Below are 26,040 nucleotides of genomic sequence, written 5' to 3' on the forward strand. Positions count from 1 at the left end.
TTTACCAGGGCGGGGATGTGTTTCCTTCATGAATACAGTTTCTGATTTATTCACTTAGCGTACATTCACATTACAAAATACTGCTCTCAATTTGCACAAAAAATTGAATGCTAATTTTTCTTAAAACACCTTGATTTGTGACATTACTAAATGGGCTTATCATAGAAGTCCCAAAAATCATCTTCTTTGGGTGGTGAGACTAGAGAAGGCTGTACCTCTGGCTTCTCGCTCTTTGCCTGGTGTCTCTGTTTTCTTGGCTTCTTTGAAGTTTGTCGTGGTGGAGGAGGAGGAGGAAGGTCTTTGAGCACATCAGACCGGATAGGGATTGGGAAAACACGAGATGGCTTAAGCTGGCTCTGCATGATCTTGGCTATGGCCTTTCTTTTCATTAACAGTTCTGACCAAATGGCTTATACAATAAGAATAAGAGCAGTTAGCGACAGGGAATCAGATTATGATACGTAAAGAAAAAAAAAAGATCACTAAAGAGAAGAGTAAAAGCAACATGGAAGGAACCTGAAGAGACATTTACCTAGTTTATGTGATAGGAGAAAAAAAAAAACTGGTGGCAACTAGAGATGGACAAATCGATTTAACATAAATCAGTTTTGATCCGAGTTTTACAACAAATTTAGATTTGTTAGGATCCAATGTTTTTTTTTGTGTTTCACATTAATTTCATACCATCTCCTGTACATTGAGTTTTCCAAAGGTAAGTGGAGATGCTCTATGCATTTGGTTTCCATTTGCTGGACCAGGTGCTCTGTTTCCAGCCCAGCTGTTAAATGTGCTGTGCTCTTGTTTTTGACTGGAATCACTGCTCCTTTACATACTATACTGGAATATAGCACTCTCAGAGTTTCTTGTGGTGCAAGTAGAATCCCACTCTTAGGCTAAGTATCCACTTGGTTTTTAGTTCTGCGTTTTTAGGGATTAAAAAAACGCCTGAAAAATCGCCAGTGCAATGTACATCATCATGCGTTTTTTCCGGCGTTTTTTTCATTTGTGTGGAAATTGCACCTTGGCGTTTATTTTTTTTTGGTACCCAAAATTTGTTGGGTATCAAAAAAAAAAAAAAAAAGGATGCAGCAGTGATGGAAAAATTTTTATTAAACGCAATGTATATATTTTATAACCCAATTTTTATAATTTTTTTATAAAGTGTGTGTGTTTCACTTTTTTTTCAAAATTTTTAAAAATTTTTATGTAGTACTAATGCTCCCAGCATGGAACAGACTGTTCCATGATCGGAGTGGTAGTACCTGTACTATAGACATATCGCCCCGGGTGTCAGTCCTGACACCCGATGCGATCGTCCATAATATAGCAGAGAAGCGAGCGGGTCTATACAGCGCTCGCCTCTCCGCACTATACTCCGGCCAGTGATGTCAATAGAAATTCACATCACTCATTCTTATTTTTCGCCCAGAGCTGTGATTGGCCGGATGGTTGCAGCCAATCACAGCTCTGAGGAAAAAGATTATTGAATGAGTGGCCGGCCCGCAGTATAGTGCAGAGCAGGGATGCGAGCGATGTATACAGCTGCTCCATCTCTTCTATAGACAGGACGATCACAGCGGATGTCAGTAGTGATACCCGCTGTGATCTATTCTTATCTGCAAGTACTACTCCCAACATGGAGCACACTCTGCTCCATGTTGGGAGCTGTAGTACCTGCATTAATATACAGATCACAGCGAGTGTAACTTCTGACACCCGATGCAATCTGTCTATCAATGCAGGTACTACAGCTCCCAGCATGGAGCAAAGTGTGCAGTTATGGAAAGATCACGGCGGATGTCACTCCTCCTGACACCTGCTGTGATCCTCCTGTATCATGTATGGATGCGGCCGTCGCTCTTCTATGGTCCCCTGCACGGTCGTATATATACACATGTTCCTATTTCTCACAGAGAGCTGTGATTGGCTGGAACCATGTGGCCAATCACAGCTCTGCGGGAAATATGAATAAGTGTAAATATACGTCAGGGCAGGGGACCATAGAAGAGCGGCTGGCTGCATCTATATATTATACAGGAGAATCACAATGGGCGATCTGTCTATTAGTGCAGGTAGAACTACTCCCATCATGGAACAGTGTGTTCCATGCTGGGAGTAGTAGTACTGACTAAAAAATGTAAAAAAAATAAAGAAAAAAAGTGAAAAACAAACACAATAGTTTTATAATTGTCGGCTACATTTTTATTTCCCTGCACACATAAATTGATCCCTGTTTAAAAAGTCATAAAATGTTTTTTTATAAAAAATATAAATTTCGTTAGATACAATTTTTTCCTTCACTACTTATCTTTTTTTTTTTTTTTTTATTGTTATGGTACCCTACAAAATTTTATTCAAAACAAATATCGCCATCACTTTTTTGGATCGCTAAAGCCCCAAAAAGATTAAAAACCGCCTGCAAAAATGCCAAAGTTAAACCCCACATATGGTTTTTCTTGGCGTTTTCTCACTCCCATAGACTCCTATTGGAGCAAAACACCACGATTTTGACTAAAAACGCCGGTTTGAGCGACATACAGCGTTTTTTTCAAAACTCCAAGGAGCTGAAAAAAAACACAAAAAAAGTGAAAAAACACCAAAAGGATTAAAAAAACGCCAAAGTGAAAAAACGCTAAGTGGAATTCGAAATTTGCGATTTCTCATTGATTTACAGCTAACATCTGGCCGCAGCGTTTTTAGCCAAAAAAATGCCATGCGGCAGAATTGGTGTTTTTCTTGACGTTTTGCCAAAAAAAAAAAACAAGTGGAGACTTCGCCTCAGATTCATAAAACAGAAGAACTTGGCACTCAAATAATGCAATGTGGGTTCTATTTAATCTGCAATCAACAATGAATCAGATAAGGTTTCGGTCAAACATTGACCTTCATTAGATCTCTGATTGCTGTTGAGCTATGTATGTAGTTAAATGGCCTCACGCCGTGAGTATGGCAGTAAGTGTGTGACCCTAAGTCGCCAGGTGATCTGAGATCCACATTGCATTATTTGAGTGACAAGTTTTTTTATTTTATTTTTTAATTTTTATATTCCTTTACATGCTATGCATGGACAATCACAGGGCACTCACAGCACATCCGAGTCGGAATCTAAATCCAAAACATACAGGCCCACATTTATCATTGTAGGTGTAAGTGAAGCATTTTTTTTACACCTTTTTTTGTGTGCTGGTAATGTGTAGGAGCACCAAATTTATTAAATGTTCACAGAGTATTTGATTAATTTTGTGCAGGTCACATTTTCTGAAATTTCTCTCTTCACATACACTAAAAAGCTATGCCAGGTCTGGGATGGTGTAGTTTTTGAGACTTTTCAGTGGCTTTGCGCCTTTTTTGGCCTTTTTACATAATGGCACAGTTCATAAATCCCTTCTATATTATGTGTATTGCCAAAATCAGTGGATTACAACTCAAAATCAGCAGAAATGTGTAAACAAAAAGGCGCAAAAAAGGTGCAAATAAACCCTGCTTGCGCCTTTTTGTGCCTTTTGTAGACACAAAAAACTGTCTAAAGACAATCATAAATGTCGGCCAGAGTCTCTGAAGTTTGCTGAATCAAATCTGAAATCATATCTTGTGGCAATTCTACCGACCAGGGTGAACTGGCAGAACCAGAGGAGATCCTAATTTGAAATACTGAGAGCAGGTATAGAGCATTATGTATGGCACTGTGTTATATAGACCTTTGTGCAATCATGTCTGCAGGTCTCCGTGTTCCTCAATCTGTGCAGGGTTAAGTGTGATAGCGGGGGTGCTTAATCCTGTATTGCACATAACGCGAGATCCAATAACATGTGTATATAGAGAGGATAGCACTCACCACATCAATTCTTCCAACTTGCTCTTTATTGAATCGAAGACATCTTACATGGAATAAAATGCAGGGAACGGTTTCATGCAAGCCTGCATGCGGACGCCGGGGATCTCCCAGCCGATGGGTGTGACAGCTGTTTCGAAGGTCAGCGCCTACTTCGTCAGACCATGAAGGTTTGGTAGGTCAGCGCCATGTCTGACGAAGTATGCGCTGACCTACGAAACAGCTGTCACACCCATCAGCTGGGAGATCCCCGGCGTCCGCATGCAGACTTGCATGAAACCGTTCCCTGCATTTTATTCCATGTAAGATGTCTCCGATTCAATAATGAGCAAGTTGGAAGAATTGACATGGTGAGTGCTTTCCTCTCTATATACACATATCCTAATTTTAAAACACACCTTCAACCAAAGCTTAAAAACAAAAGGTTGACTTGTGCCAAAAACAACATTTTAGGACTGCCAAAGTCAGTAGAGGAAGCAGAGATCTATACTGCTGTACGTAGGGCACTCACACAAGGGCTGATTTATCTGCTCACATGCCTGTCCACCAACACTGCATCTCTTTCACTGTCTAATAAATGACTGGCCTTACAGGATTGATGAGTAAAATATTGATTTTGAATGACCCTGTTCACTGGTGACTACACAACTTATCAGTTCTGCTGATTCAGCTCTCTGGTGTGGAAACCCAACATATAGAAGCTCTCATCCTTTGAGTATAACTGAAGATGTGCCATATCTTTCCTATCCTTCTGAGGGAAATTGGCAATTTCTAGAGAACTTTGAATACAGGGAAAATACACTGAGTAAAATAAACAGCTCAATCTTGTGTGTACATGTTTACTCTTGGAAATAAAAAAAAACTCACTTAAAGAGAAACTGACAGCCTGTTCACCTGCACTAAACCCAATATACGGAGTTATAGTGCGGGTAAACAGATAAAAAAATAAGGGTTATTTACATTAATCTGTTTATTCGTTGTAGAGTTATGGCCATTTTTGTTTCATTGCTTTAGTGCTGCTATACACAATGGAGGCTGGGAGCCGGCTTGCCAAGGTCCCCTGCCTCCTCAATATTCACCGCCCGGACCGTCCTTGTGATGAATATGCAATGTAAGAGTGACCCCTCTTTTTAAAGCTGTTTGAAAAGTTGAACAGGTGAACAGGTTTACAGGCTGTCAGTTTCTCTTTAAAACAAAAGCTTGGCAAAAGGTACAAAGTTTGATTAAAGTTGATCTCCATCTCCAAAATTGTGTTTACTTTGGGGTTCCTTAGAGGTTCACCCTGCTACCTTCCTCAGAATCCTGAAACCTTCATTCTTATGATATATATATATATATATATATATATATATATATTAGGGGTGTGAATCGCCAAGAATTTGGCGATTCGATTCGAATCGCGATACCAGTGTGGCGATTCGATATATCCCGATATATCGCGATACCGTCTAGGTGACGATACATCGCGATATATCGCCCACCTGGGAGCATTCATAGATCCCAATAGACGCCGCTGTCAGCTTTGACAGCGGCGATCTAGTACTCCGGTGCTCACTTTTCTCATGTTATACCGTCCGGGCTGCAAAATAAAATAAAACGCACTTTATCTTACCTGCCAACGAGCCCGCGGAGCTCCAGTACACTCCGGTACAGGTGTTCGGTCCCCGGGCTGTATTCTTCTTACTTCCTGTTAGTCCGGCACGTCACATGGAGCTTCAGCCTATCACCAGCGGAGGCGGGACATCGCTGCGGCCAGTGATAGGCTGAAGCTCCATGTGACGTGCCGGGCTAACAGGAAGTAAGAAGAATACAGCCCGGGGACCGAACACCTCTACCGGAGTGTACCGGAGCTCCGCGGGCTCGTTGGCAGGTAAGATAAAGTGCGTTTTATTAAAAATTCCACATCCCTAAAAGAATCGATTCAAAAATATTTTGAATCGATTCTGTATTGGCAAATGAAAAATCGCGATTATCGCGAGAATCGATTTTTTCTTACATCCCTAATATATATATATATATATATATATATATATATATATATATATATAAACAAAAAAAGGGAGAGAGAGTCGGCACTGTAGAAATGACTTCTAGTCACGAGTGGGTGCTCAGCCTCAACAGGTTTAAACTCCAAAACCTTCATCCAACAACGTCCAAAAAAGGGAAGAGCAGCATTCCAAATCATAAAAAGAATGGTGTCTTTATTCACCCATCAGGTATAGTGCAACGTTTCAGCCTCACCATGAAAGGAGAAAGGCCTCATGGTGAGGCTGAAACATTGCACTATACCTGATGGATGAATAAGGACACCATTCTTTTTATGATTTGGAGTGCCGCTTCCATTTTTTGGACGTTATATATGTAATGAGCTACTGGTTGAATGTTCATTAGCTTTACAGCTTTGTCCCTTGCTTTTTCTTAAACATACAGGCTGCAAATTAACTGCCCAAAGGAGAAGGCCATAAGCTTCTGCCAGACATCTCTGCCAGTGCTCATAATGGGAAAGCATCATTCTCATCCCTTTAACATATTTTTTGTATATTAGAGCAATTCTTATAAAGGCAAATATTACACCTAAAGATTTTTATTTTTTATATACTATTGATGGCTTATCCTTGGATGTCAGATCAGTGTTGATCCAGCTCCTGGCACCCCCAACGGTCAGCTGATGGAAGGTGCTGAGTCTGGACACTGCAGCCTCTTCATTGTTCACCAGATACAGAGAAGTACATTCTATGGTGGGTGTGTCTGGTACTGCAGCACATGTGTAGTACCTGGCACATCTGCTACAGAATGTACAGTGATTTGCATAGTAATAAGAAAGGCTGCAGTGCTCATCGGATCACTAAAGCCCCTTCAATCAGCAGATCAGTGGGGGGGGGGGGTGCCCTAAGAATAGGACATCTGTATTAATGTCCTGGAGAGGACGCCTTTAAAGGCTAAAGAAAACGACTTTACTATATGTGAGAAATAAATTAAAATAGAAAGAAAATACGAAATGATGGTTAAGAAAAATGAAGTCAAAGTTGTAGTCTGGTGCATTCATTATACTGTATATGTATATATAAAAAAGAGTCAGATTGTGAGGAAAACCTTTTTTATTGTTACATATCACTTCTGAGATTCCCTGGTTCTCTGCTCTACAGCCTTCTTTAGGTTCAGGTAATTAAAGTTCCTTTCATGCCACCTGCCTGGGAAAAGCAGATGACACTGGTCAGCCTTCGTATCACTGGTATATACAGTATGATGTCATGCAGAATCTGGTTACACTAGGGCAGAAGTATCCAAACTGTAGACCTCCAGCTGTTGCAAAACTACAACTCCCAGCAACTGCTGTCCGAGCATGCTGGGAGTTGTAGTTTTGCAACAGCTGGAGGACCACAGTTTGATGGCCACTGCACTTGTTTTTTGGAAATTCTATGAAATACAGTATATATATTGTAAAGAATGCAATGGGTGGTTGGCTTTTGTTTGGTTCTTATTAACAATACCTCCAATGTGAAGGTCATGTGAATAGGGGCATGTAGAAACTAGTAAAAAAGAAAAAAGTTTTGACAGTACAATGAAAACCTGGATGATTTTACTGGATAACAATAAATAAATAAATATAAATAAATAAATATAATGTATTCTCCATAATTTTATTCTGTATTTTGTAATTTAATTTAGTAAATTTTGTGTTTAAAGGGGTACGTCGTCCCTAGACATGTCATCCCCTATCCAAAGGATAGGGGATAGCATGTCTGATCACGGGGGGTCCGGCCTAGGGACCCCCGCCGATCTCCGGGCCGGCACTGCGGCATTTATCAGGGCCAGAATAAGGCTGCCTGGAAGACGGAGCACTTCATTATGATGGGGCCAACCCCGACAGTTCCCCCACTTTAGGTGCAGTATAGTTCCCCCACATTGGCAGTATAGTTCCCCTGCATTAGGTGCAGTATAGTTCCCCACATTAGGTGCAGTATAAGTCACCCCACATTAGGGGTGCAGTATGGTTCCCCCACATTAGGGGTGCAGTACTGTTCCCCCACATTAGGGGTGCTGTACAGTTCCCCCACATTAGGGGTGCAGTACAGTTCCCCCACATTAGGGGTGCAGTACAGTTCCCCCACATTAGGGGTGCAGTACAGTTCCCCCACATTAGGTGCAGTACAGTTCCCCCACATTAGGTGCAATATAGTTCCCCCACATTAGGTGCAGTATAGTTCCCCACATTAGGTGTAGTATAATTCCCCCACATTAGGTGCAGTATAGTTCCCCACATTAGGTGCAGTACAGTTCCCCCACATTAGGTGCAATATAGTTCCCCCACATTAGGTGCAGTACAGTTCCCCATATCAGGTGCAGTATAGTTCCCCCACATTAGGTGCAGTATAGTTCCCCACATTAGGTGCAGTATAGTTCCCCCACATTAGGTGCAGTACAGTTACCCATATCAGGTGCAGTATAGTTCCCCCACATTAGGTGCAGTATAGTTCCCCACATTAGGTGCAGTATAGTTCCCCCCACATTAGGTGCAGTATAGTTCCCCCCACATTAGGTGCAGTATAGTTCCCCACATTAGGTGCAGTATAGTTCCCCCATATTAGGTGCAGCACAGTCCCCCCACAGACATACAGCCTTCAGCCATATACAGTGTATGGCTGGAGGCTGTATGCCTGTTTAGTGCGCTACCACCCGGCGGCCCCTGCGTTTTTAAAGTTAACACGGGGCCGCAGAGAGGTAACAGGGACATCCTTGTGTGCTGAAAAGATTTTTCGGGACACAGGGTCCTGCTCCAAGGGCCACAAACACCTCTAATAGTGTAAACCCCCCCCCCACCCCCAATAAAAAGTAGCTTTGACTGAGAACTCTTGACTGAGAACATATAATAATCATATGATATTGAGCACAATAGAAAACTCTCCATATATTATAGGGCTGATGTATGTAATATCATAAAGAGACCACGATGGTTGTCCAGGTCATCCATGCTCTGTACACACGGAACCTGTAGCATTATTACACGGCTCCCCACCACTGCAGAATAGGCTCTGTCTGAGGATTCGGTTTGACCGTGCAAGAGACGGTTCGTCTATGGAGCATGGATGACCTGGACAACCATAGTGGTCTTTTTTTTTTAATATTACATACATCAGCCTTATAATATATGGAGAGTTTTATATTGTGCTCAATATCATAATATTATTATATGTTCTCAGACAGGAGACTTATGACAACCATAGAAATAATGATTGGAGCACAGCCTCAATCTAAATACTAGTCTCTGTTCTGTGAACAGTGCATGTCTGTTTTGAGTCTCCAACATCTTTTGGCAGAAACACGTTGGAAGTTGAATAAAAAATTTTGGGAGGCTTACTGGTTCAGTGCATACTTTGTGACTAGTTAGCCAACATATATCCTGGTCAAATTTTGAATATAACTTGTTCTTTGCTTTGGGTTTTTTCATCCTTTGGTGGACTTTGACTATTACAATTAAAAGTTATGTTTTAAGCACCTCCCTACTGTACCATTATGATAAATTTTGGGTACTAAAATTTTTTAAATCTAATAGCTGGGAGTATATAGGTACCTCTTGCAGATCCTGAATATACCAATTTATGCAAGATTATTGTATGATTAATTTTTTTTTACTCATATTTCCTTGTTAAAATGAGGGTGCCTGTAACATTTCCTTGTTAAAATGAGGGTGCCTGTAATATGCCCTTGTTACATAGACATGGGTTATATTATTACCCGGATATTATTGAAAACAATTAGCTTCTAGTGCCGGTGCACAGTGATGTGTTTCTAACATTTTCAGTTTTCATGGTATTATTTGTATACTGTATGCATTCACTAATTGGTATTTTACCAGTGTAAATACTTTATTGTGGGGTTAAAGTTTTAGTGGTTTCTGTTGCCCTAGGGTGTTTTTATTTGGATCCTTCACCCCTTAATGGGGTATTTTTTTTCCAATCTCCCTCTCCAAGTGCTCAAGAAGAGAGAAGATCTTCAGGAGACTGGACAACCACTTTGAAGTTAGGTTCACACGTAACGGATCTGCAGCGTATTGTATGCTGCTGATCGGCCGATGACCCAACCCATTTTGTGCCTCCAGCTATTGCCACCCCCCCTTCCCCGCTTCCCCCTGGCCTGCTCACAGCTGCAATCCGTCACTACAAGCAGCGATGTCAGAGTGCATTTGCTGAGTCGCAGGCTACCTGTGTGGCTGCTAGTGGTGGTGGATTGCCGCTGCAAGCAGGCCAGGGGCAAAGCAGGGGAAGTGAGTGATGGTTGTAACAGCTGGAGGCACAAAATGGGTCGGGTCACAGGTGGATTTGCAGCATAAATTACGCTGCAGATCTGTTACATGTGACCCTACCCTAAGGGTATTGTCATTAGTGTTGAGCGGCATAGGCCATATTTGAATTTGCGAATATTCGCTAATATATGGAAGAATATTCATCATATATTCGCTAAATTCGCATATTTGTAATATTCCCACTTTATTTTCGCAAAAGCAAAAATTTGTGTATGCGAAAATTAACATATGCAAAAATTTGCACATACCAAAATTAGCATATGCGAAAATTCGCACGCCAGTCTCACACAGTAGTATTAGAGCCTTCTTTACACCACACAAGCTGGAAGCAGAGAGGGATGATCACTGTGATGTGTACTGTGAAAAAAAAAATTCGCGAATATGCGATATTCGCGAATAAAATTTGCATTGCGAATATTCGCGAGCAACACTAATTGTCATGTCCCAGTACAGAACGTGGTTCTGTACAGTTCCTAAAGTCCCCTCAGGTAGAGTCCCTCAAGTCCACAGGACTCTCCTGCAGGATCCCCCTAGGTCTTTATTATTTCTATTGTACATTAATTCTGTATGTTTATTTTAGGTACTGTACAGTGATTATAAGTTACTGTATTTATCGGGGTATACCACGCACCGGCCTATAACACGCACCCTCATTTTACCAAGGATATTTGGGTAAAAAAAGTTTTTTACCCAAATATCCTTGGTAAAATGAGGGTGCGTGGGTGTGCATGTGTATACCCCGATACACTGTTTCTTACCCCGCAGAAGCCCCCAGGAAAGGCAGGGGGAGAGAGGCCGTCGCGGCCCGCTTCTCTCCCCCTGCCTTTCCTGGGGTCTAGAGCAGGGGAGAGAAGGGAGAGAACGCTGCCCCGTTGCCTCCCCCATCCCCGGTTGTATAATTACCTGTTGCCGGGGTCGTGTCCGCGCTGCTTCAGGCCTCCGGTGTGCGTCCCCTGCATCGTTGCTATGCGCTGCGAGACGCGGTGACGAGTGACGTCATTCGTCATTGCGCCGTGCCTTGAAGTGCATAGCAACGACGCAGGGGACGCACACCAGAGGCCTGAAGCAGCGCGGACCCGACCCCAGCAACAGGTAATTATACAACCGGGGATGGGGGAGGCTGCCCCTTCTCTCCCCCGGGCTATCGGCGCCGGCAATGGGGCAGGCGCAGCGGCACCGATAGACAGGGGAAGAGAAGGGGCAGCGGCACCGATAGACAGGGGGAGAGAAGGGGCAGCGGCACTGATAGCAGGGGGAGAGAAGCGGTGGCAGCAGGGACCCCAGGACAGGCAGGGGCAGAGAAGCCGGCAGCGGTGGCGGTCTCTTCACCTGCAAAAGCCGCTGCAGTTCATTGATTTAAAGTGCCCGCTGTAAATCATTGAACTACAGCGGCTTATCGGCATATAAAATGCAGGTAGACTTTAGGTTGAAAATTTTAGCCTAAAAAATGCGTGTTATACGCCGATAAATACGGTATGTGCAAAGGTTATTAGGATGTTTAAACTGTATAGGACCTTCCTCTGGTCATGTGATATATGATCACCTGATACCCAGAGTTCCAGAGGCACAGGTAACCACAGGCAAGCAGCTACCAATGGGCTTTAGTCCAGCCCCTGATATATAAAGGGCTGTAGTCTCCACACTAGGTCTCTTCTCCCCTCACTTTGTGGACAGTGAAGCAAGCACCAGTCCTGTACAAGTTTAGTCCAGTACAGCTAGGCCAACGCCTAAAAGTCTGCAACCACATCAAATCAGTAAGTCTCATTTATGTCTACAAGTCAAGTCTCTACTGTCCCTACCAAAGTCATAACAGTAGCACAGTGGTCTGCATCATAAAGCCTGAGAGGTTCCCTGCATCCCAGTCACCTCTTTAGAAGTTGGCTATCTGTAAGAAATGTTATACTGCCTCCTTCAGTAAAGTTCCAGTTGCATCAAAACCTGCTCTGGACTCTCATTTAATATATGCCGTTTCTGGGTTGGTTGTCGCCGGTGCCCTACACCATACAACCATATCCTGGCGTCACGAACACTATAAGGAATTATACTACCATCTGTCCCTGGGCTATTACCACCTGCCCCTACTACTACCTGCACTACACCACCCGGGTACCACAGTATGTTAAGACAAGCGGATCCGCAGCGTATTTTAACGCTTCAAGGTGCCTATAGATGTGCCTGCTCGCAACGGTAATAAGCCGCTACGAGCAGACACACTGCGACGTGTGAGTCACAGTGCGCATGCGCAGTATACTCACACATCGTGATTTCTCTCGGCTTAGCCCATGGAGCAGGGGGAGCGGCCGTGATGTGTGGGAGTACACCGAGCATGCACAGCAACTCGTACATCGCAGAAGTGTGTCTGCTCATAGCAGCGTATTGCCGCTCCGAGAATGCACATCTAAAGGCCCCCTGTAGTGGTCCTTCAGCGGCGGATCCGCGGCATAAAATTCATAGAATCCGCTTGTCTGAACTTATCCTAATGCAGTTATTACTCCCATGTGGGCCAACCTCCATGTATTAACTGTAAAACCCATAGGGACTGCTTTTTGCTGGGCACACCTATTTTACAGATCCAGTAACTTCGGGGCAGTCTTTCTTCTGCAAATCTGTACTGGTATCCTGGTCTCACAGGTTATATGATATAACCTTATGAGCTGCTGTATGTTACACATACAGTATGAGCTTTACACTGTATACGATAAACATGAAATATTCATTTGGTAGAAACTCTTGAGCAGGATTGCTCAACCACCCTATACATACAGGGACCATCTCATTCTCCCCCAACAACAGATGTTGAAGGAAACAATAGTCGGGCATTTTAGTGTCTGGCAGAAGCTTATGCCGCTCCCCCTTCTAAATAAACATATGTGCTGGACTGAGCTGATCATACGTGTTGTGGCCATTAATTAGCTTCATATGGGCTTGATTTTAGTGGGACATGTTATATTTTTCATTGGAACCACTTTGGGGAAACATAAAGTTATTCTTAATTTTTTTTTTTATTTAACTCTACTATGGGCCTTATATAGCACTTTGTGGTTCTGTTATACCCTTTCACAACAGCTGGCAGTAGGAATGACTAGTTTTATACCCATTGGTCAGCTAGCGGAAGGAGGTGCCAATGTCAGTGTGGGCCCAGAGCTGGGTGCCGCCATGGGAGTAAATACAGCAATAGTAATAGTAGAAACAAGAGCAGGGGATAAAAGGAAAAGGATTAGCATCAAGTGAGGAAAAATACATGTATCCATTGTTATCAAACACAATTCTCATTACCTAAGTCATCGGTCTTCCTTCCATACCATTGACGAGTATTCCATTTTTCCAGTCTTCCCTTTTCATTCACTTCTGCTGTATAGGAGTCATGCACCAAGCTGTTGTGTTTTATGGGAGCCCCTGCAAGAGGTGCGAACAGTGAGACACCATATATTACAAGAATGGAGAAGTGATAGTGATCAAACTAGAAAGTCAGAGAAGAAAGTGATATAGAGTACGAGTCAGGCAAGAGACAACTCTTCATATACTGGTTGACAAGTGGCAGCTTTTCATACACTGCCCAAGAAAATAAATAACATTGCAAAAAAAGTGACAACTGAGTAATAGAAAGCAATAACTCATAATAGGAATCAATGCTTTGTCACCCGCAAGTTGGACATAGAATGTTATTCTGTAATAAAGGAGACTAAAGCTCCTGCTGTCGAACCTGGGACATGGTGACTGTGAGATCAAAAGGGCCTCTGTGCCACATGAGAATATTATACATGGCACATAGTAGGCTGCAGATTTTACACTGAGGTCCAGCATCTCTATCCCTGGTATGCCTTTTCTTATTTAATAGGATAACCCCTTAAGGTTTAGGACAACACCTTACAAGGGTATTCTCATCCATAGGATAGGGGATAGTAAGCAGATCAATGGTGGTCTGACCACTGGGACCCACAACGATCCCGAGGGAATGGTGCACACTGTACACGTTAGAAAATTTTCATTAAAGACCTATCACTATGTTGCCATATATATATATATATATATATATATATACAAATATATATATATATGTTAAGTGCACTGTAAGAATAACTAAAAATGTTTGTGTAGTTTAATATAGCCTTTAACTTCTATATGTCTGCGGAAATATAGTGCACCATCTATAGGAAAAGGTGAGAATCTCACCAGCATTTCTGCAGATACAATCTATTATAGCTCTTTCAAGTCTCCAATTTAGGACGACTAAGGCTACATTCACACTGCCAGTTGTCTCCGACAGTGTGAAGCCCTTTAGTTTAGGATTGAGAAAAGCCAGATAAAAAATAGTGCTTGCACCGTCTTTTTCTCCGGCAATTTTCTCCAAAAATACCGGTGCCCGACAGACCCCAATGACTATAATGGGGTCCATTGGGACCCGTTATTGGCTGTTATGACCCGTCAAAATAACGGCCGTCAAACTGCAAAAATCATCATCGATCGCAGTACAATAGTAGAAAAGTATGTAAAGATGGGTATCATTTTAATTGTATTGACCGATAGAATAAAGAAAAAAATGTTACCATAAAGTGAACAGTGTGAAAACGAAACCCTCATAAAAATTCTGTCATAAAAAAAAATGTTTGTGTTCGCCGTACATTTTATAGTAAAATAAGTGGTGTCATTACAAAGTACAATTGGTCACGCAAAAAATAAGCCCTAATATGGGTCTATGGATTTTAGAAGGCGAGGAGGAAAAAATTAAGACGCAACAATAAAATTGGCCTGGTCCTTAAGGTCAAAATGACCTTGGTCCTAAGGGGTTAATATACAGTAGACTATTTTGTACAAGCAAAAATGATTTAAAAAAAATCCAGAGTAAGAATTATTTAGAAGAGGTCCAGAGAGTAGATGAAGATGAAGAACATATGAGGTGGAAGATTGAGCAAGACCTGGGAATAGATTGCTTCGGAGACAGTGTCCCAGTTCATAATAGATCTTGTGTGGATAGTCCTCCAGGAAACAGGAGTTCTCTCTCAGTCGGGGTATGCAATACCCTTGTTGGTACTCTGTTATTTCTTCTTCTCTAAAACAGCTTCTCACCTATGAGGGCCAAGAAGAAAGACTTCAACAGAAAAGTCATAAAGCAGAACTCAGGAAAAAATGACTGCACCGCAACATTTCACCTGCTCCGGAGAAATAAGCTTGTCAACCACCGAGCTGCCATACTTATGCCTAATGTTAGCAGGCACTAGGTTCCTGGTATCTTCTTGTTTACGTGTTACATGTTCTTGAGAGGTGTTACTTCTTTTACCCAAATTTTCACTTTGGCTGCTCTTCGTGGGTTGCTTCACGTTGTACGATTCTGTTAAGTTCTTTTGATGCTTCTCCTTTTGAGGATGGAAAGTATAAGGAGGTGCAGATCTTGGCGTGGGTAAAGATATAACTGGAAGCAGAATATAATAGGAGATTCTGGATTATATAAGGGTATGATCATACTGTCTTTGTTCAGTCCATGACTTCAAGGTTCTAAGGCTCCACATTACATTCACAGCTTTGCCAAAATGTTGGACTATGGACTCCATCTTTAGGGTATGATTACACTGCGTTCCTGCCCCTGTTAGGCTGCATTCACACCACGTTTTTGCAATACAGTTCCCGTATCAGGTTTTTGATAAAAAACGGATTCTTCAAAATTGGACTAAACTGTATCAAAACGAGTGTACAAATTTTAACCCGTATACGGTTTGAAAAATAATGTCCGGTTGCATCCGTTTTTTAAAAAAAAGGATACGTTTTTAACTTTACATTCCATTCGGTGTGCACTGCGCATGTGCAAACACAAAAACCGTATTGTGGAAACTGGATGTAACTGTACGCACATACGGTTCTCTACGGTTCTCATTGAGTCCCATGTTAAAGTGGGTTCACACCACAGTTTGTCCCCACGGTTTTCTATCAGGTTTTTTCCGTCAAAACCGTATTCCTCAAAACCAGACCAAACTGTATGCAACCTTGTGCTTAAAAAGCACCCGTATACGGTTCCAAAATGTTGTGTCCGGTTGCATGTGGTTTCATACGGTTTTTAACTATTACATCAAGTCCGGTTTTAAGATTTTTGTTCTTTTTGAAATAAAGTTTCTATTGTTCTACTTATAAAACTTTAGAATCGAAATGCACATGTGCAAAGTTTAAAAACCGTGTAGGGAAAACCGGATTGAACCGTAGACACATACGGTTCCCTATGGTTCTCATTGACTTCCATGTTACAAAAACCGTATACGGTTACAATACGGTTTTTCACCCAGACCAAAAACCGTGGTAGAACATGGTTTAGAGTATGGGGAAAAAAAAAAAAAAAACAACAACAATAAAAAATAAACCAATTACAAACTGCATGCAACTGGATGCATCAGCATTCCATGGAAACGGAAACCGTGGGGACAAACCGTGGTGTGAACCCACCCTTATGGTTTCAATACGGTTTTTCACCCGGTCAAAAGAACGTGGTAGACTACTGCTTTGGGGGGAAAAAAATGGACAGAACCGTACAAGACACAAACAGTACACAACCGGATGCATTGTTTGCATACGGTTCTCAATGGAGAGTCAATTTTCAAATTTTTTCAAAGTGAAAATGTATACGGGAACTGTATTGCAAAAATGGGGTGTGAATGCAGCCTTAATAGTATCTGTCAGCATTCTGTCGAAAATTGGATGCCAACGTATATTGTTAATGGGACCAATCACTTCTATGGCCAAATGGAGTCACCTAGTGACTCCTTTCCGGTCATATGCACTATTTCAAAAGTGCAATAGTCCCTGTTTTGAGTCCGCCTAGAATGGCGAATACGTCCTGAACAGAGTCAGTGGTGGTGACTCCATTCGGCCATAGCAGTGAATGGGGTCTGCTGCTCCTGTTAACAGTATATGTCAGCATCCCGTTTTCGGCAGGATGCCGACGGATACGATTAACAGGGACAGGGAGGTAGTATGTTCGTGCCCTAACACAGGGGTTAAAGATGGAGTCCATAGTTTGACATTCCTTTAAAATCTGCCATATAACAGCCCTGTGAATGTAATGTGCAGCCTCAGAACCAAGAAGTCATGGACTGAATAATGACCATCATAGCTGCAGCACATTGTTCCATTCCCCGCAATGCAACTTACTTGACAGAGAGCGCAGCATGTCTTGAATAATAAAATGCTATTCTGCACCGAGATGACTGTGGTTTAATGGATCGTACATGTGTTCTACAACGTTCACTGAATACACTGGGGGAGGGGGAGTATGCAGCCTGCATTAAATGGGGCCTGGTAGAGAGAATCCGGGAGTCATCCTTAGCAGGTTGCTATTATTTCCTTTATATTTTGCATGCAATTTTGTTCCACAGATTATCAGTGAAAAATTCCCTGGGATCGATGCCATATGGAGGTATCCATTGCCCATAGACTACCATGTTTACATTTTTTTTTATAGATTGCAGGATGAAATATCATAGTCTATTACAGTGTTTCCCAACCCATGTGCCTCCAGTTGTTGTAAAACTACAACTCCCAGCATGCTGTAGTTTCGCAACAGTTTCACAACAGCTGGAGGAACACTGGTTGGGAAACACTGGTCTATTACATCATTCCATACACCTTTTTGGCAGCATATATGAGTGGGGCCTAAGTTAAAGAAGAAGTCCTGCAGATAGAGGATACGTGTTAGATCTTGGGGGTCCAGTCACCTCCTGTACAGAGCCACTGCTCTCTCACAGAGTTGCGTGTTGCGATCCCCCGCCCAAAGTGGGGGTCCCCAAGCCCCCTCCATATATCTCTATGGGAGAGACGTTCGGCTATCTTTGGCTCTCCCATAGAAATATATGGCAGGGGTTGGGACGCGACACTCTGTGGGGGAGACGGGGCTCCATACAGGAGATCGCGGGGGGCCACAGCACTCTAACACCTCCCCCCGCACAATTTTACTGGCATGGGACTTCTCCTTTTAAGCCTGTGTCCCTTGAGTCCCTTCAGCTCTGTCAATTGAATTCTGTCCTATACAAGGATTTTTGGCTAGACACATTTGGTTAGACAATCACAATACGTTCACACATTCTCCTGGAAATTCTGCACAGATTTCACTTACAGCAGCCTCCCATTGATTTCAGCTCAGTTTTCATGTCGGAAGTTTCGTCCCGGAACTTCCATCATCAAATATGGCTGGATGAAGCACTAAGTGCGTGAAATTGTTATTATTGTGCAATAAAGATTATATAAACTGATTATACTTTGGTGTGCTACTATATTTTAGTGTTGCTTTCTGTCTATGGGTGTTGGTTGTCCTTGAACACTGAGTAGCACCCACTTTACTATATTATTTTGGATTGAGCCCCCCACTTCTTTGTTCTCACCTGTAGAATTACAACCCCATTCCCTTCAGGAATCGCACGTAAAGTTTGATAGAAAGACGAGAGGAGAAGGTCGGTGCCCCTCAGAGGTTTCTCTCACCTGGTCTTCTACCCTCCATGCAAGACGTCTTAAGACATTCAGCAGAGAAGTCAATCACACAATGCTCATTTTCTTTCACCCTTTACGCACTGGTTGCCAAGAGACCATTTTGTTGTCGTTGTTATGGCAAAGGGAAGGAAAGGCTTTCGAAGGTCTGTCGGTGCCATTCTCTCAGCTGCCTCTAGATGGCGCTGCCTCATAGCAGGAAAAAGCACAGTTGTTTATCAACTTGTTCAAACTACTCTAGTAGATGGCTCAGGGAATTGCGACCCCAAAGTTTATTAAAAGTTAAGTTGGTTTTAATAAAAGTAACCATTTTCTTTATCACTACAGCAAGTAGAAGCAGCACAACCATACAATGAGATGGTGCAGCGGGTGCAAGCGGGCACAATCGCAGCACGGGTCGCTGGCAGCAGCAGTATACAGCAGACTAAAGCGTCCCGCAGCACTCCAATGAGGTGAAAAAACAGGTTTATTTCCTCATAGCAAGGATACAACATTTCAACTATCTGCATGGTCTTTATCAAGCATGCAAAGTGACACAAACCCCCCATATTTATATGGGGTACATACAAAATCAATTCAGTGCTAATTGTGATACATTATGCAATAACACAAATACACGCATATATACAGGTGAATCATAAAGGGTAATATACAGTGCAGGGTGATAGTACATCATACAATATACTTTATACAATATGCACTGTGCAAAATGGAGAGTAAGTTGGGTTTTTTCAATTCTGGCACAAATTCTGGTGCAGACAGAATTTATGCCGCAATGCAACAGAATATGGCGCATAATCCGACAAAACATGTCGGGTTTGCAATAGTAAATGAGGGCCAGTGTGTGGTGTAAAAAGAGGGAATATATGGCACTACAGAGAAATATACATTATGCTCAGGTGACAATATTAAAGGGGTACTCTGGTGGGGTTTAACCCGTTCTCCACTGGTGAGAATGGTTTAAACCCTGTTAATGGGATCATGGCGTACAGGTACTGGTGAGAACGGTTGAAACCCTGTTAATGGGATCAGGGCGTACAGGTACGCCCTGTGTCCTTAACAGGTTAAAGGGGTACTCCGGAGGGGGGGGGGGGGAAATTCATATCAACTGGTGCCATAAAGTTATGCAGATTTGTAAATTACTTCTATTAAATAATCTTAATCCTTCCAGTACTTATCAACTGCTGTATACTACAGAGGAAGTTGTGTAGTTCTTTCCAGTCTGACCACAGTGCTCTCTGCTGCCACCTCTGTCCTTGTCAGGAACTTTCCAGAGCAGGACCTTGCCCTTTTTCCATAACATATGCTCAGATAAAAAAAAAAAGCTATTTCAAATTTGGTTGGGCTTCTTATACACCCCATTAACCATGCAGTAAAACTTACACATTATCTTGATTCTTTAGGTCAGCACGATTACAACAATTCCCAATTTGTATACTTTCTGTGACATTTTTTTACTTTAAAAAAAACTACTTTTAAAAAAATTTGAAACTTAGTAAAATGTTTTTGTTTTTTTAAAATTGACATTTGCTGACCCTCTAATTGAATATTTTTTTTTCCGTATACAGGGCTGTATGAGGGCTCATTTTTTGCACCATGATCGGTAGTTTTTCTCGGTACCAATTTGGAATTGATGCCATTTTACTGGATTTTTTCCTTGGATAACATGTGATAAAAAACGCAATTCTGGGATTTGATATCTTTTAACCCCTTCCCGCAGAATGTCATATATAAACGCCGGGTTGTGCAGTGCGTTCGCGCATCCCGGCGTTTATAAATGACATGCAGTTAACCCGGCGATGCGCAGCATCGCACGGGTTAACTGGCAGAAGTCCCGCTGTTTCCAGCAGGGGACAACTTCTGCTTCACCCCCAGGACCATCAATTGATGGTCCTGGTCAGCGATCACTGTGATTGGTCCCTGTGGACCAATCACAGTGATCTGGGGTGAAAGTTCAGATCCCCCGCACTGCCCGCCCCTGGAAGTCGGGCAGAACGGGGGACGAAGGCTGCAGGGGCTCGCGGGGACCTGCGGCATTCGGGGGGAACACGTGGGGACCGGCGGACTTACCTGATTCAGCGGCGGGACCGAGGAGCAGCGCGGGACCGGCCACGTGGACGAGCAGCGACGGGTAAGTATGTGGTCCTCAGAGGCAGCAGTGAAGATCTTCACTGCTGCTTCTAGGAGTCTGAAAACTACAACTCCCAGCATGCCTAGACAGCCTTTGGCTGTCTGGGCATGCTGGGAGTTGTAGTTTTGCAACATCTGGAGGGCCTCAGTTTGGAGACCATTGTATAATGGTCTCCAATCTGTGCTCTTCCAGCTGTTGCAAAACTACAACTCCCAGCATGCACTGACTGTCCAGGCATGCTGGGAGTTTTAGTTCAGCAACATCTGGCCCTTCAGATGTTGCCGAACTACAACTCCCAGCATGCCCTTCAGCTGTCTGGGCATGCTGGGAGTTGTAGTTTTGCAACAGCTGGAGACACACTGGTTGGGAAACATTGTTTCTAACTCAGTGTTTCCTAACCTGTGTGCCTCCAGCTGTTGCAAAACTATAACTCCCAGCATGCACTAAAAGACCATGCATGCTGGGAGTTGTAGTTTTGCAACATCTGGAGGGCCCCAGTTTGGAGACCATTGTATAATGGTCTCCAATCTGTGCTCTTCCAGCTGTTGCAAAACTACAACTCCCAGTATGCACTGACTGTCCAGGCATGCTGGGAGTTTTAGTTCAGCAACATCTGGCCCTTCAGATGTTGCCGAACTACAACTCCCAGCATGCCCTTCAGCTGTCTGGGCATGCTGGGAGTTGTAGTTTTGCAACAACTGGAGACACACTGGTTGGGAAACATTGTCTGTTTCTAACTCAGTGTTCCCTAACCTGTGTGCCTCCAGCTGTTGCAAAACTATGACTCCCAGCATACACTAACAGACCATGCATGCTGGGAGTTGTGGTTTTGCAACAGCTGATGCAAGCCCCCCTTCCCCCCCCCCCCCCCCCCCCCCCGCCACGCCACCCCCGTGAATGTACAGGGTACATTCACATGGGCGAGGCTTTTACAGTGGGTTTCTCGCATCTTGAGATGCAGCAAATTTTGCGCTGGGAAACTCGCTGTAATCCCCCGCCCATGTGACTGTACCCTAAAAACACTACACTACACTAACACAAAATAAAATAAAAAGTTAAAAACACTACATATACACATACCCTTACACAGCCCCCCTCCCCCAATAAGAACGTCCGGTACACCACTGTTTCCAAAGCAGAGCCTCCAGCTGTTGAAAAACAACAACTCCCAGTATTGTCGGACAGCCGTTGACTGTCCAGGCATGCTGGGAGTTTTGCAACAGCTGGAGGCACCCTGTTTGGGAATCACTGGCGTAGAATACCCCTATGTCCACCCCTATGCAAATCCCTAATTTAGGCCTCAAATGCACATGGCGCTCTCACTTTGGAGCCCTGTCGTATTTCAGGGCAACAGTTTAGGGCCACATATGGGGTATCGCTGTACTCGGGAGAAATTGCGTTACAAGGTTTGGGGGGCTTTTTCTTCTTTAACCCTTCATGAAAAGGAAATGTTGGGGTCTACACCAGAATGTTAGTGTAAAATATTTTTATTTTTTACACTAACATGCTGATGTTGCCCTATACTTTACATTTTCACAAGAGGTAAAAGGGAAAAAAGCCCCCCAAAATTTGTAACGCAATTTCTCCCGACTACAGAGATACCCCATATGTGAGCGCAAAGTGCTCTGGGGGCGCACAACAAGGCCCAGAAGGGAGAGCGCACCATGTACATTTGAGGTGATTTGCACAGGGGTGGCTGATTGTTACAGCGGTTTTGACAAACGCAAAAAAAAAAAAAACCCCACATGTGACCCCATTTCGGAAACGACACCCCTCACGGAATGTAATGAGGGGTGCAGTGAGAATTTACCCCCCACAGGTGTCTGACGGATCTTTGGAACAGTGGTCCATGAAAATGAAAACTTGTACAGCCCACTGTTCCAAAGATCTGTCAGACACCAGTGGGGGGCAAATGCTCACTGTACCCCTTGTTACGTTCCTCAAGGGGTCTAGTTTCCAAAATGGTATGCCATGTGTGTTTTTTTTTGCTGTTCTGGCACCTTAGGGGCTTCCTAAATGCGACATGCCCCCCGAGCAAAATTTGCTCTCAAAAAGCCAAATATGACTCCTTCTCTTCTGAGCATTGTAGTTCGCCCATAGTGCACTTCAGGTCAACTTATGGGGTACCTCCATACTCAGAAGAGATGGGGTTACAAATTTTGGGGGGTATTTTCTGCTATTAACCCTTGCAAAAAGGTGAAATTAGGGGGGAAACACACATTTTAGTGGAAATTTTTTTTTTTTTTTTTACATATGCAAAAGTCATGAAACACCTGTGGGGTAATAAGGCTCACTTTATTCCTTATTACATTCCTCAAGGGGTCTAGTTTCCAAAATGGTATGCCATGTGGGTATTTTTTGCTGTTCTGGCACCATAGGGGCTTCCTAAATGCGACATGCCCCCCGAGCAAAATTTGCTCTCAAAAAGCCAAATATGACTCCTTCTCTTCTGAGCATTGTAGTTCACCCATAGTGCACTTCAGGTCAACTTATGGGGTACCTCCATACTCAGAAGAGAAGGGGTTACAAATATTGGGGGGTATTTCCTGCTATTGACCCTTGGAAAAATGTGAAATTTGGGGGGAAACACACATTTTAGTGAAAATTTTTTTTTTTTTTTTTTACATATGCAAAAGTCGTGAAACACCTGTGGGGTATTAAGGCTCACTTTATTCCTTGTTACGTACCTCAAGGGGTCTAGTTTCCAAAATGGTATGCCATGTGAGGGTTTTTTGCTGTTCTGGCACCATAAGGGCTTCCTAAATGCAACATGCCCCCAAAAACCATTTCAGAAAAACGTACTCTCCAAAATCCCCTTATCGCTCTTTCCCTTCTGAGCCCTCTACTGCGCCCGCCGAACACTTTACATAGACATATGAGGTATGTGCTTACTCGAGAGAAATTGGGCTACAAATATAAGTATACATTTTCTCCTTTTACCCCTTGTAAAAATTTAAAAATTGGGTCTACAAGAACATGCGAGTGTAAAAAATGAAGATTGTGAATTTTCTCCTTCACTTTGCTTCTATTCCTGTGAAACACCTAAAGGGTTAAAATGATGACTGAATGTCATTTTTAATACTTTTGGGGGTGCAGTTTTTATAATGGGGTCTTTTGTGGGGTATTTCTAATAAGAAGACCCTTCAAATCCACTTCAAACCTGAACTGGTCCCTGAAAAATAGTGAGTTTGAAAATTTTGTGAAAAATTTGAAAATTGCTGCTGAACTTTGAAGCCCTCTGGTGTCTTCCAAAAGTAAAAACTCGTCACTTTTATGATGCAGACATAAAGTAGACATATTGTATATGTGAATAAAACATTTTTTTATTTGTAATATACATTTTCCTTACAAGCAGAGAGCTTCAAAGTTAGAAAAATGCAAAATTTTCAAATTTTTCATCAAATTTTTGGATTTTTCACAAGGAAAGGATGCAAGTTACCACAAAAATTTACCACCATGTTAAAGTAGAATATGTCACGAAAAAACAATCTCAGAATCAGAATGATAACTAAAAGCATTCCAGAGTTATTAATGTTTAAAGTGACAGTGGTCAGATGTGCAAAAAACGCTCTGGTCCTTAAGGCCAAAATGGGCTTGGTCCTGAAGGGGTTAATGTTTACACCATACATGATAGAAAATTTTATATTTTAATAGTTCTGACAGTTCTGCACACGGCGATACCAGATATGTTTACTTTTACTACCTTTACAAAAAATTTTATATGGAAAATGGGAAAAGGGGGGTGAGGTGAATTATATTTTTACTATGGAAGGGCTTAATGTACTGCATGTGCATTAAAAGAATAGTGTAACGTTTTCTTTTTATTATTCTATTGTGCTCGGGCTACAAAAAATTTAAAAAACAAACCTTAACTTACCTTCCTCTGTTCCCCCATTGCGCAGCTATATCTCTTTGGTCCTCCGGTCCTGGTCTTCTTCCTGCTTCAGTGTGCACGGATTGTCACACTGTGATCAACGTATCGCCAGCCACAGAGATATCCCACCTCGGCCGATGATAGGCTGATCGCAGCTTCATGTAAAGAGCCTGGGCCCCACCTTCTCCCTGCTGCCCGGGCCTGTTAGATGACACTGCGATCAGCCTATCACCGGCCGGGGTGGGACATCACTGCAGCTGGCCATACGCCAATCGCAGTGTGACAATCCATGCACATGGAAGCAGGAAGAAGATCGGGACTGGAGGACCAAAGAGCTATATCGGCGCAACGGGGGAGAGACGTAAGGTGAGTTAAAGTTAGTTTTTTTACTTTTTGCTGCCTGGGCACAATGGGATAATAAAAAAAAAAAACTACTACACTACTCCTTTAAACCTTTATTAGATTTTTTTTTTTTTATACTTTATTGGTACCCTAAGGGCACTATCCCTACTATCTAAATCAGCTGGGGGCCACCTGGTATGGGTCAGAAGCCCACACAATAGCTCCTTAACGGCACCATGATGTGTACATATGCCATTGGTCATTAAGGGGTTAAAACGTTTTTTATTTTTTTTATTTTTTATTTTATTACCTTCTACTCATTTGCATTCTTCTGGTGAAAGTCTAAGGGTACGTTCACATGAGTGGATCCCCAGCGTGTATTACGCTGTGGATCCGCTACTGAAGGACCGCTGTATGCTGCCTTTACAGGTGCCTGCTCGGAGTGGCAATTCTCTGCTACAAGCAGACACACTGAAGCAATGTGCGAGTCGCTGCGCATGCGCAGTGTACTCGTTCACATCGCGGCCACCCCACCTGCTATATGAGCTAGGCCAAGATGTGTGAATATACTGCGCATGCGCACGGCGACTCACACATCGCAATGTGTCTGCTCATAGCGGTGTATCTCCGCTCCGAGCAGGCACCTGTAAAGGCAGCATACAGCGGTCCTTCAGCGGTGGATCCGCAGCGTAATACACTCTGGGGATCCGTTAGTGTCAACGTACTCTAAGGCCAGGTTCACACTAAGGAATTTTAGCCCGGCGCATGGACATTACTGGTCCCTATATACGGCAATGTATTCTGGACGGTATTCCATGTTCTGTAGCGTGCACTGTACAGCAGAATCCCATTGACATTGGTTGGAAATTCCACAGTGTAAACCCAGCCTTAGGATATGTTCACACACCATTTTTCAACAGCCGTTTACAGTGATTGCAAATCCTTAGTAGTCCTCTACCTAACAGTACGTGGCCATAATCACACAATGTATTTTTGCCCTAGTCTGAGCTGTACAATGGCAGTAAAAAGAAGTTTCAAAAAAATGTGCAACAAATTTACAATTTATATAATTTATATACGCATTAATTTTATAG

The 26,040-nt window shown here is 42.9% G+C and overlaps 1 protein-coding gene across 5 annotated transcripts; it reads right to left on the reverse strand.

Annotated features, from left to right (window-relative positions):
• Window positions 1–37: 37 nt before the first annotated feature.
• CIMIP4 (ciliary microtubule inner protein 4) lies at window positions 38–18,770 on the reverse strand. Of its 5 annotated transcripts, none has more exons than XM_056524100.1 (6): window positions 18,684–18,739; window positions 17,271–17,414; window positions 15,287–15,546; window positions 15,053–15,203; window positions 13,413–13,532; window positions 38–409 (listed from the first exon to the last, which is right to left on the reverse strand). In XM_056524100.1, exons 2-6 carry the CDS (start codon window positions 17,287–17,289, stop codon window positions 147–149), a joined length of 813 nt encoding a protein of 270 aa, XP_056380075.1. In that variant the 5' UTR covers window positions 17,290–17,414; window positions 18,684–18,739; the 3' UTR covers window positions 38–146. The 5 variants fall into 5 exon arrangements, with proteins under 5 accessions (XP_056380075.1, XP_056380073.1, XP_056380074.1 ...); XM_056524098.1 differs by having other exon boundaries at window positions 18,594–18,735; XM_056524099.1 differs by lacking the exon at window positions 18,684–18,739 and adding an exon at window positions 18,497–18,618.
• Between the last annotated feature and the right edge of the window lie 7,270 nt (window positions 18,771–26,040).

Source organism: Hyla sarda, chromosome 6 (genome assembly GCF_029499605.1).
Source record: "Hyla sarda isolate aHylSar1 chromosome 6, aHylSar1.hap1, whole genome shotgun sequence".
NCBI classification, from domain to species: domain Eukaryota; kingdom Metazoa; phylum Chordata; class Amphibia; order Anura; family Hylidae; genus Hyla; species Hyla sarda.

What these genes read in the sequence shown, in the direction of transcription:
- CIMIP4 (XM_056524100.1), bottom strand. An exon ending in CCGAAGCAATCTATTCCCAG is followed by an intron (nt 13,533 to 15,052) that starts GTCTTGCTCAAT and finishes CACCTCTTGCAG; the next exon opens with GGGCTCCCATAAAACACAAC. An exon ending in AAGGAAGACCGATGACTTAG is followed by an intron (nt 410 to 13,412) that starts GTAATGAGAATT and finishes TTATTGTATAAG; the next exon opens with CCATTTGGTCAGAACTGTTA.